The sequence below is a fragment of the Acanthisitta chloris genome, unplaced genomic scaffold (genome assembly GCF_000695815.1).
Source record: "Acanthisitta chloris isolate BGI_N310 unplaced genomic scaffold, ASM69581v1 scaffold28515, whole genome shotgun sequence".
Classification (NCBI taxonomy): domain Eukaryota; kingdom Metazoa; phylum Chordata; class Aves; order Passeriformes; family Acanthisittidae; genus Acanthisitta; species Acanthisitta chloris.
In genome coordinates, this window is record NW_008674714.1 from 6,145 (window position 1) to 22,982 (window position 16,838).

Below are 16,838 nucleotides of genomic sequence, written 5' to 3' on the forward strand. Positions count from 1 at the left end.
CTGCAGCTGTTAAGCAGTGCTTTTCCTGGGGTGTGGCTACTGTTGTGTCATTCCTCAGTGTATAAGTTACTGACTCTTTTGACATTTCACTCTTGGTTTTTTTTTAAGGGAGGGATGTTTTGGTCCTAAAGATTATATTTGAATCTTTAAAAATCAGACCTGTAAATATTAGTAGCTTCTAGAACTACAGTTAGCATAAGTAGAAATATAATTCTAATCTATGAATCAGCATTAGTTCCCTTTTACTAAATTCTCGTTTAACTTTGTTAGGTACAAGAAAACTCACCAGGGCACAGAGCTGGATTGGAGCCATTCTTTGATTTCATCGTGTCCATTAACGGTTCAAGATTGGTAAGTGCATTGCTGTGTTAGAACTCTTACTATGAACAGTCTGCTCCAAGGTAGGACTGCCTGCTGATCCACCACTGGAGGCTTGTGCTAGTGTCCCCCCAGTTCTGGCTGTAAAACTACCTCTGTGAGAACTTGCAAACTCATTTCAGTCAAAGCAGGTTGATGGAAGGAGCTGCTGTCCAAGCTGTTAGCTGGGCAGGAGGCATGGGGGAAAGTTTTCAAGCAGAGCTGTAGTGAAACAACAGACCATCAGAACAGTGGAACAAACCAGCTGTGGGTAAGCTCTTTCCCCAGTATGCCTGGACTGGAGAAAGCCTCTGAAAAGCTACAAAGTGCATTTGATCACAGATTCAGTTAAGTGCTGTCATGTTGGAACAGCATGGCCTGTTACTATGAAATCCCAGGTTTTCACCTGAGTTGTGTTCTAGAATTGTGAGGGGACTGGATACTTGTTACACAGTAGCTGTAAATATATGTTCTGATAATGCACAGTGTTTACAGCACCTTTGAAATGCAAAAGTGTTGCTGTAGAACTGAATGCCTGTTCTGTTACCCACTAACCTGAGCTCTTGTTTGAACATTTGCAGAATAAAGATAATGACACTCTCAAGGACCTGTTGAAAGCAAACGTTGAAAAACCTGTAAAAATGCTTGTGTACAGTAGCAAAACACTGGAACTGAGAGAAACATCAGTGACCCCCAGCAACATGTGGGGTGGGCAGGGCCTGCTGGGAGTGAGCATTCGTTTCTGCAGCTTTGATGGGGCCAATGAAAACGTATGGCATGTCTTGGTATGTATGGACTTGCAAGGAGTTTTCTTACTGTTGCTTACTGGTTTTATCTTGCTATCAAAAAGTAACTTGCAAGGGATATAGCTAACAAGCCATGAGATCAGATAGGTCTGTTTGCTTTTCATTGATTTTGGGTTTGGAAAGACTTTTGGGCTAGAACTGTGTGTCTGTGAGTATACTGTCGAGTGTTGTACTTAAATCTGTGGTTTTGTCCAATACTGTTGTGATTGGTACAACACCAGAACAGTATCAGGAGGCACTGCCATCTGTTTCACTAGTTTTGTGACTACTCTACTAATTGTGTTGAAAACTTGACCAATTTGTCTGACTTGGAACTTGTGTGAGCTGCACATCTAACTGTTCTGCTACACCCTGACAGTTATGTAGTGTTTTGTAACTTTCCATCTCAAAATTAGGAAGTGGAGCCAAATTCTCCTGCTGCATTAGCTGGACTTAGACCTCATAGTGACTATATCATTGGAGCAGATACTGTCATGAATGAGGTAAGTATATAAAAATAAGGGTTTTATTTCTTAAACTAAAAAAACAGTGGTACCAGGGCAGTTTGAAACATCCCCAGTTCTGTCTCTGTTTGGTGTGAAAAGAGTCAAATGCAAAGAGGAAGGAGATCTGGCATGATGCCTCTTCTTAAATGCAATTCTGGAAATAAAAACTGCTCTGAAATGTGAGACAGAAACCTTTTTGTACTCTAATATTAGTATTTCAAATAGCAGCTTTGTAGTCAGTTGTGCCACATCTTCTGAGTTGTGCTAGCAAAACATGTGTTAATGTTGGCCTTGAGATAAAACAGCAGCACTGCAACAACTGCAACATGTGGCTGTTACCAGGCTCTGTTGCAGAAAGCCAGGACTAGAATGCTTGATCTAATGTCAAATGATTGAAAAAAGGACAAGCAAGCTCTTACTCATTTTTATCTTTTTGCAGTCTGAAGATCTCTTTTCCCTTATTGAAACACATGAAGCAAAGCCATTAAAACTCTATGTGTACAACACAGACACAGATAATTGTCGAGAAGTGGTGATTACTCCAAATTCTGCCTGGGGTGGAGAAGGCAGGTAAGGAGACAGTATGTTACAGGGGGATGGGGCAACTGTCTTCTAGCACCAGCCTAAAAGCTGCTTGCCTGAGTTTTCTGCAAAGACAGGAAAAGAGTGTTGTTATATCAGAGGTGTTTCTGCTATAATAAATTATGTATTGACTTTAAATTCAGATGCAGTTGCTAATGAGGTGTTTAAATCAGTAAATTAACTAGTGCAGAAAGGCACAAAGTGCAAGGTTGCTCTCTGCATTAGGCTTCAAATAGTCATTAGCCTGTAGTATGTTCTTGAAGTATTGCCCAGTAGCCAGAACAGAGGGCTTCAAGGAACAACTGACTTCAATTCCAAGCTATATTCCTGGTATAGCTGCTTGATTTAAATAGTAATTAAGTTTACTTTGTGCTGAATGTTCATTGCTAAAAGCTGCAGAATTCCCTTTCAGTTGTCTCATACTGATTATTTGTCCATATAAAATGAGGCAACATTGGGGTAGGAGAGGAAGGTTGTACAGAACTTACTCTGAAACTTGGTGTTGTTGAGTCCTACATGTGTTGCTTGCTATAGAGTCTGTAGCTGTGAAGTCACTTCACTGACTTTTAAATGTTCCTATTTTAAAAGCCTAGGGTGTGGCATTGGTTATGGATATTTACATAGGATACCTACACGCCCATTTGAAGAGGGAAAGAAAATTTCTCTCCCGGGACAGTTGCCTAGTGCATCTCTCAGTCCCCTCAAAGATGGCTTCACAGAGGTAAGTTGTGCTCACTGCTTTGGCTTGGTAAAAGTGGATTATCATGTTATACTGCCTTTCTGCTTCTGATGGATTTTGTGGAAACAAACCCTAATGATGTGACTTTCTTTTCCCTTTCAATAAGGTTCAGCTGTCATCAGTTAATCCCTCAGCCACTCTCCCTCCTGGGTCAGCAGGCCTTGAGCAGAGTCTGTCAGGACTTTCTATTAGTTCACCCTCAACTACTGTCAGTAGTGTTCTCAGTACAGGTTGGTATGGAAGTAACTGACCTGAAATGCATGGGGGTTCCTGACTTTTTTTTTTGCTCTCATAGATGTTTCTATTAATGCAATGGAAGGCTGAAGAGAGAATTAAATTTTCTCTTAAACTTTTCTCAACAGTAAAAGCTAAAGTACTGGAATTGTCCCTTATTTGCTCACAAAATAGGTGCAAATTACTTCTATCAGAAATACCATGAGTATTATTTAGAATACTATTTTCCTTCATCAGCATTTTATAGTTCAGGCAAATAGCAATTCTCCTGTAACTGATTATTTACTTGTATTCCTTGAGGAAGGGAGCTGAAGTGCTGTATGCTTAAAGTGAGTGTTGTCTCCCTGTGAACTCCAACAGGTGTTCCAACGGTTCCATTGTTACCACCACAAGTCAGTCAGTCCCTTACCTCTGTGCCACCAGCTAACCCAGCAACTACATTGCCAGGTGAGTGGGTAAAATTTCTTGCAACATTTCTGAAGCAAAAATCTTAAGGGAGCAAGGGAAGAGAGCTGCTTTTCCACTGCTTTTGGGGAAGGTATAACTTCATTCAACTTGCACATTTCCTGTTAATGATCTCTATACAACCTCTACAGTGTGAACAATTACTTTTCTTAGAGTATGTTCACAGCAGATCTGTAGCACAGAGGACTGACCTGGCAACACAGTTCAAAATGTTTACCTTTTGGGGCCTCTTGCACAGTAGGTGCAGCATTCAGGACTTCTCAGGAAGGTTTTGCTTAGTTATTTGCAACATTCCTTGAGTTGATATATTACTAGTTTTTGTTGTTCATAAATTGTATGTTGCAATAAACTTTTGCAAATAAATGCAGTGTCCAGTTTCTGCTTTGCACTCAGACATCATGACAAAAGAAAGATCAGAGAAGACACATCTTGCCTATTTCTGCATTCCTTTCACCCAGAAAACCTCCATTTTAGGAGACTCCTTTTTAATACCTAGCTTGATTGTCCTACCTAGTCTAAACAGAGGGCTAACAATATAGAATTTGTTGCAGTTGCTGTTTCTGAATTATATAGTAATTTAAACTAGTATAACAAAAGCAAGAATGCCTACAAAGCAGTAGTACTGATAATAATGAACCTTTCAAGCACTAGTATTCCAGAATTAGGCACAGTGAGCAAAATGAGGATTGTACAGGATTTTGCTCTGTCATTGGTGCAACTCAAATGTGCATTCCAGAACACTGAAGGAGTTGTATTTTATGTTTTGCATGCTATGAGACAAGTAGATAAAGATGTGTCCAGAAGTGTTGAGTAATGCTTGGAGGTCCATTTTCTAACATGAGAAGGCTGTGCAGTAGAGCTAAGTGCATGCAGACAAGGGCAGAGAACTTGAATCTTGTTCTGCGTAGAGAAAATAGCAAACTCCTAAGAAACTCAGCTTCAGTTAATGTCTTTTTCTTCCCTAGCCACCTATTCACCCCTTCCCCCAACTCTGCAAATGCAAGTTTTCTTGTCACCTTTATCTCTGAATAGTATCATTGCTTTTTTGAAAGCAGTTAGACTGTTTCTTGCAATTTGCTTGGACAGACTAGTGAAACTGTTTGTATTAAATAGACAGAAAGTTTAAAATTTGAGTGAATTTTTGTGAAGTTCAAACTAAAGTTGCTTGTAGCTGAGCTGAGAGCTCTTTGAGTTAGACTGCGTCAGCCTTTGTGGCCAATGAATTCAAGGGGAGGTGAAGATGGCTGGGTTTGAATCAAAATCTCTCTACACTGGCCTTGCTTTGAAGACTTTTCTGTGTCTTTAAAACTGCAGTATCAACAGTTTGTTTCTGAATTGGCCCTCTCTGAACTAAACAGAAAGTAAGAATAGAGCCCTTATCCCAGAAATGCAGCTCTTCTAAGACAGGAAATTCAGGAGTGGGAAGATGTTCCACAGCAAACGCAGTGATGGAAGGGCATGTGTTGCATTCATCAGCTGGGCTGTTTCTCTTCTGCTTTTAGTCCTTCCTGACTTTGAAAATTACTTTGGCATTCCTTTTTATCTATATTTTTTGTGTTTAGCTCTAGTTATAAACTCCTGAGTAATCAATATTAGGGATCAGAAATACGATGTACTTCATCCATTATTACTGTCTGCCATTCAGATTGGGCTTTTGGTGTAGTGCTGTGGTGAAACAACTGCCTTTGCTGAAAACTGAACTTGGAATGCAAATCTTATAATTCCTTGAAATAAGATTCAGCTTTCCTCAAAAAATAGGAAGGGTTGGGAGTAGTCCAGACTTCCTGCAAGAGGTTTCTGTCTTCTCTGTGCAACTTAAAAGCTGAAATTCGGTTGAATTTGCATTATTATATATAAAAATTATAATAAATACGTAAATAATTTTAAAATTACTAATAAGATCTCAGGAACAGGAAAACAAACCAAAACAATTTTAAGTTTTCAACTTTCTCCTAGGTCTGATGCCATTACCAGCAGGGCTCCCTAACCTGACTGATCTGTCCAAACTTAACTTACCTGCACCACAGATTGTTCCAGAAATCATGCAGCCTGGTATGTGCTTCTGCAGACTCAAACACTGTAATTGGTGTAATTGGTGTCCTTCATCCTTCACACTCTAACTTAGAGTCATCTGGGGCATACCTGAAGGGGATAAATTAAATGTTTGCCTGAGATGGGAGTGGATGTTGGTGCCCAGATGCAGCAGACAAGGAATATGTCTTTAGATATACTAATTCTAAACCCTTGTCTGTATTTAGATGTTTCATCTTATATTACCTGATTTATCGTCTGAGATAAGTGAAAGTATATTGTTTTATGGGTAGAAGAAAAGAGGATGATGCTAGATGAGGAGATTGAAGCTCCCTGACTGCCAGAAGTATGAACTAATACTCAGTTTATGGTTTGGAATAAAACAAAACTGCTGAAGGTGCACGTGGAGTAAGCAAAAAGAAATTGAAAGCTTATATGGAATACAGCCCTTGTTAACGTCTTGTTTCTGGCACTTTCAGTGAAGGCCAGAAAAAAGCCAATCATCAGTATTAATGCATAAAATATGTAGTCCTCTGGGGGGAGGTACAAGCAACCTTGAATTTACTCTGATTCTTCAGTTCTGAAATCTGAAAAGCATCAGGCTTGAAACTGGCTGCTGAGTCAGTGCTGTATGTCAGCCATGCTCACACTAAGTGCAAAAAGCTTCCTCCTCTCCCAGAGCAAATAGAAGATTAGAGAAGGTAAAATTTCTAAGCAAACAGAGCCTCTGCAGGTCTGTCTGTGGTATGCAGCAGCTCACTGCCTTTTTTTTTCCCCTCTTTCTGTTCAGGTTTGCCACCCCTTCCCTCCTTGCCGCCTCTGAACCTAATGGGAATGACTCCTCTATCAATGCCACCCAAATGTGTTCCTGTGCTTCCTTTGGTCACAGAGGCATCTACAGTGCCTACAGATCTGCTTCCCTCTATTACTCAAGCTGGAAGCTTTCCCATCAACCCTGGCACTACTGTAAACGTAGAACAGACCTCTGCACTCACCTTGGATAGTGCTACTCCAACTTCTGTGGCAACTATTGTTGACAGATCAAATGAATCCTCCACAGCTAATGAGAAAACAGCTGGAGTCACAGATACACAAGCTTCTGAATCATAACTCCAGATCAGTCTGTTGGATTGGCTTGGTATTTATTTAGCCATGGGATACATATTTGAAAAGCAAGCTATCATTAATTTCATACTAGTTTGTACTTAATCTTTAGGAGTCCTGTAAATAATATGGAGGTATAATAAAAATAAAAGGGGATTTATAAAGTGTGGGAGGGGAAGAAGAGTACTTGTTATGTTACCAAAAAACAAAGTCAAGGTGGTAAACAATTCCACTGCCAAACTCGGAGGTGTATGTTTTTAATACAGGCTGACAGCCTTACCCCCTGGGCTTGTCCTTGCTTACATTTAGCAGTTATTGCTTCTGCTAGAACTGAAGCAGGTCTTGTGTGTGACATTTACGTACCACAGCTCTTGTTCTTTGCCAGTATCTTGTTACTGCAGTGGGGACGAGTTCAGTCTGAGTTGTAAATCTTAACGCTGCAAAACTTCCACCTATTAAAGTTGCTGAGTGACCTGTTAACTGACATCTCGTTATTCAGCTTGTACACAAATCTTTCAGCTCTTGGGAGATGCTCAGGCCGTGTTTTGTGACTGCTGCTGCGTTGTTTCATTCGCCCACTGTAAAACAGCATTTGGAAGGGAATACATGGAATGTTAAATGTAGCACACACTTTGGCACTTCATGTAAGACAAATTAATGGATTAAGCATACATACAGCAATAAATTCCTGGAATTTTATTCTTTGTGTGACAAAATAGCACATTTATTTTTTTTTGATGCTTAAAGTCTTAATTTAACTGTTTTCGACTCAGCTCTCTAGCACCAATCTGTGAACGGCTCCTCTCCAGATGAATGGGTCCAAGAGGGAATGCCAGACACCTTATGGCAGGCAGGATCAGCATCTGAGGTTAAATCCATTGCAGCAGTGAGTCATGAAATCTGACTGCATATGATTCATGCTTGGCTTTTTAAATTGATATTTAGGATGAAAATTGTAGATTAGATGATACACTTGTATGAACTGCTGTGTGCACTGTACTCCAGCTCACAACCTTTGCTCCTGGCATGGGGTGCAGTAGCTGTGGAAAACTCTTCTGTACCACTCTAATCCTTCTATATTACTGGAATTTCATTTATCTGTGTGTGCTACAAGCATATGCAAACTTTAGCCATATCATCAGCAGGCTGGAGCTAAAGTCTGTCTCAGCAGCTGTGTAATTCATCTTGGCAATGTAGTTTGCCTGCTTAGTGTTTGGAATAGTAGTTTCATCTAACCTGCTGATCATATTCATAGCATAATAGTAATATCTCAAACAATTAGTTCAAGTGGAAGCCTTATCTAATACCTGTTGTCCTGTCTCATTTTTACCTGTGCACCACTACTGCTCATTCCTCACTACTGGTTATGGCAAAAGCCTGTGTCAAAGACAGACCCCAGATACTTCATACTGTGAGTGGTTTCTTTTCTCAGCTGCTTGGAGTGTGAAATCCCTCTGCCTTGCTAAGTAGGGCACTTGCTGTTCCTCCGAATGTATTTTTTATTTTTCTTGTAAATCCAGTGTCACATACCTCAGAATTAAACCTTGACATGAGAAGAAGGATGTTCCCTCTTTTCTTTCCTCTATACAAAGTGTATTAGTATCAAGCTTCACAGAACCTCACAGGTCTTACAGTCTTTTCTGCAACTATTTTACACATTTCCAACTCAGGAACAGTAGATACAGAAGTTTTGTCACATACCCAATATAGAGCAATTGCTGATTGTGATCAGATGCTTTGAACTAGGATCCTTGAGTAGTTGTTTTGTTGTGACAGTATGGCACAATGTCTCTGGGAGTAACATGTGAACTCATCTGGCATGATTTTGTACTTTCCACCAGCAAGCTGCAAACTTCTATAGGTCTTGTAAGCTGAAGTCCTGCACTTTGGCTAGCTATTTTAAGGTGCCTTGTTGCTGACTATATATCCAGCCTTTTGATGGCAACACTGCCTTACATCCACTACTCTCATAGCTATCAGCAATTCTGCTAAAGATAATGCGACTTCAAATTTGGAGATGATGCAGTGGTGCAGATTGAGGCTGTAATCTCCCAGCTACAAAGTCATAAACATAGAGGAGTCAAAAACTTACTGCTTAAAATAGAAGTGAAGACCTTGTAGTCATATTATTGCACTCTATCACTATTTTTTTTAAATTCCCTCAACAAGATTTAGTGAAATTGTACCTTTATCATTTCTGGCCAGTCTCTTAATTACTTGTTTTTCCCAGAAAAAAAAATGAGAGTGAGGAGGGATAGGAAGTTAATATACACGAAGGGCCTGACAGTAAATGGTAACCTTATTTCCATGAGTTCACGTATTCAGCTGTTAATGAACAGTTACGAACAGGCACATTAGCTTTATTTAAAGCATTGACACATGGAGTTCTTTAACAAGTGCTGACAGCAGATGAAGACAGATGTACCATGAACATCCCCAGCTTTGCATGTAATTAAGAATGATTAACGTCTATGAGATGCTGTAAAACGAATAAGGTAATTTCCTGCTCCACCAAAGGCTGCTCTGGGGGCAGTGGTGTTTGTGTGAGACAGGCTCAAGAGGTGCCTTTTGCAGCTTGAGGCTCTGCTGCTGCTCTGAGAAACAGCTGCTCAGGCTGCAGGGGCAGGGCAGGAGTGTGGACAAAGCGCTAAGGGTGAAGGTTTCACCCCTGTTCTGGGGTCAGGGCTGTTTCTGAGCCCTCGCAGCCATCTTCTGAATCTTGGCCACATTCAGCCTCCCTGTCGCACTTGGAGCTCCGTTCGCTCCCGGGAAATAGCTGTGCAGGGCCACGAGATGGCGAGCACTGGTTTCTCTTGGCTGAATTCGCAGGATGAGACAGCCACGAGGGTGTCGGGTGGTTTGTTCCCGCCCCCCGCAGCAGCAACTGCAGGCAAATGGATGCCAGCTGGGTGCTGAATGGTGCCGCTTGAGAACTGTAACCCCAACTGATCTGCAGGCAGAAATGGGCTGAGCCTAAGCTATTTCTAAATTCCAGGGTTGTGCTGACTTAAGCCAAGCTAATCACCGGGCTGGGTGAAAGTTTGTTTTGAAGAGAGCAGATCCGTACAGGCAGGGACTTGTTTGAGATACTGTAATGCTGCAGGAGAGGCCTGGATAATATTTCCAACCTCTCCGTGATGGAAGTACTGATTATGGAATTAGGTGAAGGCAGCAGGGTAAGGATCAGGGATGTTTGATCCTGGCACCCTGTCTTCCTCAGTTATACACAGGCCTTGTCTGTACTAGTCAAATGTGGTCACAATCACTCCCTCACATGGAGGCCCCACTGGCACCAAGCTCAGTTTTTGTGGTTCATCACTTGGGTTTAGACACCCAGAATCCGTTGCAGTGTCTTGCACTGCTGTGCCTTCTAGTAATAACTCTAGCTCAGAAATGGTAGTTTAGCTGAGAAAACAAAAATCCTCAAACTAGTTTTTGTCTAACAGCTGTGGTAGAAACTGATCTTTTAGCTGTGGTGTAACAGGGAGACAACACCTGCCAGAGCACTGTTGTAAAGTGAACTACTTAAGGTGCAAGAACTGATTCTCAAAAAAACCCACAGCCTCAATCAAAGAGAAAACTTCACTAAGCTCAGGTGAATCTCTAGCAGTTCTGCCCTGCAGCCCTGGCAAAAGAATTAGAGGATAGTAATCTGCCATTTTACAGAGCAGGAGGTTTGCAGATGGTGGCTAGAGAGCTAGTGAGCTGAGCAAGGAACAAATACATCCTTTTCCAGAAACCTCAATTCCTGTTTATCCTTTGGCCTTGTGAATACATTACGTTGCCAGGCTGCAGTTAGCAATTCAGAATTTCTCTTGGTGGATGACTGGTGTTCCTTAGGAACAGCCTGTGCACAGTATTTCAGTTGAAGTTAGTATCAAAGTGCTGGGTTTGTACCATGGGGCATGTGAAACTGCATCAAGACCAAAGAGTTCAAAGGTGACAGACCCAGCCTGTGGAGACCTGCTCTGGGTGGAAAGGGTGAGGGATGCACGGTGTTGTTACTTCACTCACATCAGGAGGGTGCAGTCCCATCTCTGCCCACTGGCCACGTCGGCCTCTCCACTGCCCTTCTGTGCACCTGGAAAGAAAAAATTCTGTCTTAAGAGAAGGCTGCAAACATTACTGTGCACTGACAGGATGACTGTGGTCCTATCAAATAATCACATTTTCAGCCTCAGAACTTTTATCCCATGGGAGCAAAAGTTATGTTTCATCCTTAGTTGTGCAGTGTAGTATTTTCACTCTCTCTGAACTGTTTTCTGTGTTAGGTTCACAGTTAATCCATGTTAAAAGCTGCATTCCAGCATTGCTCAGCTCACCCACAAGAGAGAGCGTCAGAGACCACAGAGGTCAGGCTCACCTTGGGCAGCCCATGGCAACGGGGAAAGCCTATTCTGCCAACAAAACAACCGGTTTTAATAACAATCCTCTTGTCTGAGAGCTGTTTGCTGAGCAGCCAGCAAGTGGCTGCATATTCATGTACTTTGTTCATGGCCCTTGCAGCTTAGATGAGCTATGAAACCCCAACTGAAGCTAAAAAAATAAAGGAAACATAAGTGAACTCAAGCCACAAAACCTGTAGTCAACATAGGCTTGCTAGTTAAGTAAGAGAAGCTTGAAGTGAATGGTTACAGTATTAGAAAAAACAATGCAGAGCTATGAGCTTTGTTTGATGAGAGGCACTGCATGTAATGGGAGTCACTGAGGTGTGACTCATCTGGACCCTTCGCTGTGCAGAAAAGGACATGACAGCACTGCCCAGGTCCTGCTCCCTGAAGAGATCTCTTCCCAGCCCTGGCAATGCCTGAGCCAACATCCTCTGCTGGCAGCTCTCATGAACAGCCAGTTCAAATCAGTGTTCTTGCTCCTAAATGAGAGACACAAAGGCCAACTCTTCAGCAAACACCACTACATTCTCACCTGGTGCAGGAGAAGTAGCTTTCAGTTCTTGGTCCTGTACAGAGAGAGCACACAGGCAGTTCGGTAGCTAAGGCTTAGCAGTGACCAATGTGCTAGCATCTCGCCCTTGGCCTTCAAGTAATTTCCCCTGAAATTCTGTTTAGTGAGTCTTCAAAATAGTCTTTAAACCAAACGGAAGATTTTAACCTTTCCATCCTGGCATTTGTACCCATTATATGATCTCAGAGCTGTGCATATACCATCAGGCAGTGCTTACACAATTTGGAGACAGAATCTGGAACTAAAGCTAGCTCAGAGGAACAGTGCAACTTCTTTAAGAAACATCAAAACTTGTAAAGATAAGTTGCCATTTTTTAGCAGCTCAAGAGCACTTCAGTATTAACATTTACTGGGCATCAGTCAAGTTTTAGCAACTATGATGCTAAAAGCTAGAACAGTAAGTAAGAAAAACACATGAGAAGCTATTTCACAACACTGTTTATGCCCTCAGGTAAATAGGTGTTCACATGAAACAGGGAATAGACTCAGCATGGTCCCAGGCAGTGACACTGCTTTACTCAGGCTCAGAAGTCTGACAATAGGAGATGGTTTTGTACATATAAACAGTATGTGGGTAAAATGCTTAAAGAGAGCAACTACAACTGCTAAGAAAATAGAAACCAACTGGAAGGCTGTGTATGGCCAAAAACATGCTGGGTCCTGGGAATGACTGAATTTGTGAAACAATTACCTTTGTTTCAAGGTTGCATTTTCATTTGAAACAGATTTTTTTACCCATCTTACCAGTAACACCTATTCAGAGAGAAGACAAAAAAAACACCCCACAACCCAAACCCACACTTGCTCTCTGGGCACTAACTGCTTAATCATGACAAAAAACTTACTGTTCCTAACCCAGTTCCTGACTGTTTTCATTCCTAACTGAAAAAAAAAAAAGTAACAAAAATAATGTACTTATGGATTGCATTGTGCTTTTGAATATTTTTAGCCTAGAAGTACATATCATAAAGGCATAGGAAGACTTTGAGGAATTCGGGGTGAAATATTAAGAACTTTGAGGAACTGAACCAAATATTTTTCCAATGCTCCTTGGACCCTGTCAGAGTCACTCCCACAGGAGCATGGCTGTGCAGCCTCACCTGCACATTCACACTGCTGGAGCTCAGCACAGGCTGCTCCCCAGTCTCTCAGGCTGCAGAAGTACTCGCACCAGCCTTTGTTCCTGTCCTTACAATGCCTGTCAGCCTACAAACTTCTGCCTCTGACAGCTCAACACCATCCCTCAATAAGTAAGTACATGACTAGCTTCTGCTCTAAAGGACTTCCTGCCTTGGTGGTTGCTGCCATAACCAGGGCTACAGGGGTAATATTTCTGGATAAAGGTCTGAAGCATCTTAGATTCTTGTCTGCTATATCATCTTCCTCTCTCTTCACACCTTAGTGTCTATGTCATCTGTAGATGGCCTTGTAGTATGATTGAGAAAGGCTAGAAAGGGTTGCTAAAAACACAGGGAGATTTCTTGTGGTGTATAGGAAGAGAGGTGCTGAAAGGGCTGCTAAAGGACAGAAGCCAGATGGCTTTCTCCTTGCTAATCTCTGCTTGTGGCACTCTGGCTAGTCCACAGAGCAGAGGGATCCTACTGTCACCTCTTGCCTAGGATTTCTCATTTGTCATCCTCCCACGAGGAGTGCCCCATGCTTTTTTAACTACTTCTCCTTGGACTTTCCAGGAAAGGAGCAGAAGTCACCGCCCACATCCACTGCATGGTGTGCTCTGCACACCCTGATCACTGCCACGTCAGCCGCAGCCCGGGCTCTCCCTCAGAGCCCTGCAGCTCCTGTGGAAAATGAGGGCTGGAGACATTGCCTGACACCTGAACCACCACATCCTGGCACTGGGAAGGCACAGCAGAAGTTTTCAAGAGGCAGGTTAGCAACAAGGAGCTTGCCCGCACTCACAGCATTTGTGTGCTGGAGGAGAGGTACCACACTCTTCTCGAGGACAACTCTTGGCAAGTATTGAGAGTAATAGAAACTGATGTTCCTGCACATGGTGCTGAACTTGAAGGACCTCTACACCTGATAGTGCTGCTGAGAGCAGCTCATAAGCACACTGCAGTTCCAAGAGCAAGGTCTGTGTCTAGCCCCATGTGCTGTGCAAGGGGGACAACATGGGCTGTTTAAACAGAAAGGTGCACTTCACTGGAGGAGAGTGCTTGATAAGTCCTGTACATATCTCCTTATGAAGACTAGAAATGTGCTTTCTGAAAGAAGGACAGCATTTAAATTGATTAGGCAAATAATAAATCATGCCCTCAGCCTTCTGCCTGCAGCAGTCCCTGAGTGCTGGGCATATGGCACCTTTCCAGACTACATGGCAGTCAATGAGGCAGAGCTGGTGATTATTATTTCACCCACCTTTGGCAGGAAATAAAACATCTGTTTAATCCTGACAGTGGGACTCCCCAGCAGTTAAGCTAAGATGGTTAAAAAGGAATATAAATGAAAATTATGTTTAAGGCAGCAGAAAGCAGTGATAAGACTTCTCAAATTTGCTACGACTTCAGTCACTGGTACTTGGTGAGCCATGGGATTTTTCATGGCTGTAGCCAGTCAGGACCTGTGTTTCACAGCTCAGTCAGAAAGAAATACTGCTTTTGAAAAGGCATCTTTTCAGCCAGGCTCAAGGGACAAGTGGCTGTGGCTCTGGATCACTCACAGGTGGGGCAGCTGTACTTGCTTGCTGCTCTCAGGTCTTCTGGTTACCAATAGTGTTTCTCATTGCTGTTCAACCACGAGGCAGTGTTAAGTGCTTGAACGCCTGAACTATTACTGTGAAAAAGCAGCAAGAACAGACATGCCATTCTGTGAAATATATAAACAGATGGAAGTATTTTTTGGGGTGCAGAACAACTTCTAAAATGATCTGTTCCCCTGGAAAGTTAAAACCAGTATTCTTGACTATGAATCAGTAGCCAGATAGCTGACTGAATAGCTCATCCAGGCAGTCATGAATGGGAAGGACAGCTGCAAGTCTCAACTTATGGAACAGTAATGGGGCCCTAAATGATCAAACCAGACAGGCTTAAAAAGGGAGAGGGGTATTTACAGAGGGTGACATAGTCAGAGTGGTCCAGTGAAACTGAGCAAAGGGAATTTGAGACCAAATGCTTGTAATAATTCCTATGTTTCAGATTAATCTGCATAGCAGTCTTAGCAGGGAAGCATTCAAATCCCCTTCCAGAAAAGGACAAAACAAAGTCTTGGGTTCAGCAACCCAAAGAATAAGCCTGTGCTGAATTACTGGAGTAAGATGAAAAACATTTGCTATTTTGTGGAATTCATCTCCCTCTATCCTCTTTGTATCCAGCAGAGCCTGCACACAGACACTGTAATGCTCCTCTCTGAACTGCTTTGGCTCAGTGGGTGGACAGACATTTGGTTAGCCATGGTCACTGTGGAGGGAGAAGGGTTTGGAGAAGCTTGACAGGCAGTCACTGAGAACAGATTCCAGCTGGCTGCAAGCACTCCCACTAGGATGTGATGCACAGCAAAGTCTTAAGTGAATGATGCTTCTGAGCACCCTTGTCAGCCAATAAGCACAAGCACCCTGGCATGCATGGCAGCACTGAAATGTACAGTCATATAGTGCTACCTCTTAGGAAACAGCTGATTTTACTGCAGTTTGTCGCAACAGATGTGGACTAAAACCTCCAAAACTTGTATCTATTCGAGGCATAATATAAAAGAGCTTGAGTCAAAACAAAGACAACTGAAAAGAAAAAATTGAACTTTGGTGACTTGACTTTGGCTATTGCATACACTTCTTTACTGGCTTTGGCTAGGTGAAGAAAAATTGTCCAGCCCCTGCAGCTGCAGGTAGCTATTGTCCTCTGCTCAGCAATATAATCAGCTATTGGTTGCAGAGCAGTAACAGTGGCTGATGCTCTGGTTATGGACTCAGAGCTACTGAAGTTGTGCAAGATCATTACCATCTTCCCCCTGGACCTGCAGCAGTGTGCTCACCACAAAATGTCACCAAGAGTTCCTATGTAAGCTTCACATTCCTGGAGGACTTGGAGCATATTCTTGAGAGGGAATTCAAACTTCAGTTGCTAGTGGTGGACTACATACCGACACCTCTTAAAACCTTCTTACCATGGTTTGTTTTCCTCACTGGAAATGGTGGACCTTTCCTCTCCATTATGGCCCTTGTAATACTCTGTGAAACGGCATTTTTCCAGGCTGCACCGCAAAAAGAGTGCCTTGCTTGACTGTTGGCTACACGTTCACAGGTGTCTTTGCTGTCAGTTATTGATGCTATCAAGAAAGTAGCATCTCTTAAAAGGCTTCCAGCTGAATTTAAGCTCCAGGCCACATACTTTCTCTCTGCAGGGTAACTTGTACCATCAAATCTCACTGGAACAAGAAAGGCTTTAAACCTAGGAAAAAAAATGAATGAGGAAATCAGTGATACCAATTATACACCAAATGAAGATAAGTCCCTCTGTCTCATTAGCACTGTTTAATTATGCTTGTATTTAAATTCCAAATATAGTTCATAAGAATTCACAAGGACAAGTATTTGCTTCCACTGTTGTAATCCTTTCCACATCTAGTACTTGTCTCTCCTGTGAGATCAACAGTTTTAAGAATCTGTCTGCTTGAATCATAAATAGAGAAGGTGCTGACACTGCACCCCTTAAAAGTGAAAAATGTTAGTTAAGCAATGGCTTTTGTTTGATATTTGCATTGCTGTGAGAGTCCAGAGGTCTCAGATGACTTCTCAGCTTCCTGCACTGGGTCTGTGTGAGCACAGGGAGAGTCCCTGCTACAGATTCCTGTACTCTTAACAAGGCAGAGTCAGTACATTGTCAATATGTTTGTGTGTATGCATTGATGTGTGTATCTTTGTGTCTGTATCTTTAAATGCACAACATTAAAGTTCACAGGAATTTGAGTCTTATCTCCCCAGTCTTGGTCAAGCACTTGACCCAATCCATCCCTCCTTGAGATTAACTCTAACCTCTTTACCATTTTATTACTACAAACATGGTAACAAATATCATTTCTAACTACTTGGCTCAGTCCAATTACTAGTAGATTTCAGCA

The 16,838-nt window shown here is 42.2% G+C and overlaps 2 protein-coding genes across 2 annotated transcripts in view; one reads left to right on the top strand and one right to left on the bottom strand.

Annotated features, from left to right (window-relative positions):
• Positions 1-275: 275 nt before the first annotated feature.
• GORASP2 (golgi reassembly stacking protein 2, 55kDa) lies at positions 276-7,499 on the top strand. The gene is made up of 9 exons (XM_009075454.1): positions 276-351; positions 939-1,142; positions 1,559-1,645; positions 2,088-2,218; positions 2,819-2,951; positions 3,076-3,199; positions 3,564-3,650; positions 5,625-5,720; positions 6,490-7,499. Exons 2-9 carry the CDS (start codon positions 999-1,001, stop codon positions 6,807-6,809), a joined length of 1,122 nt encoding a protein of 373 aa, XP_009073702.1. The 5' UTR covers positions 276-351; positions 939-998; the 3' UTR covers positions 6,810-7,499.
• Positions 7,500-10,813: 3,314 nt separating this feature from the next.
• The window catches only part of TLK1 (tousled-like kinase 1), a 57,248-nt gene continuing 51,223 nt past the window's right edge, over positions 10,814-16,838 (bottom strand). Inside the window, exon 21 of the mRNA XM_009075455.1 lies at positions 10,814-10,884. Coding sequence (XP_009073703.1) covers positions 10,814-10,884 — 71 coding nt within the window. The remainder of the gene's footprint in view (positions 10,885-16,838) is intronic.

What these genes read in the sequence shown, in the direction of transcription:
- GORASP2 (XM_009075454.1), top strand. Translation starts at nt 999, where the DNA reads ATGCTTGTGTACAGTAGCAAAACACTGGAACTGAGAGAAACATCAGTG. An exon ending in GCCTGGGGTGGAGAAGGCAG is followed by an intron (nt 2,219 to 2,818) that starts GTAAGGAGACAG and finishes CTATTTTAAAAG; the next exon opens with CCTAGGGTGTGGCATTGGTT. An exon ending in CAGTAGTGTTCTCAGTACAG is followed by an intron (nt 3,200 to 3,563) that starts GTTGGTATGGAA and finishes GAACTCCAACAG; the next exon opens with GTGTTCCAACGGTTCCATTG.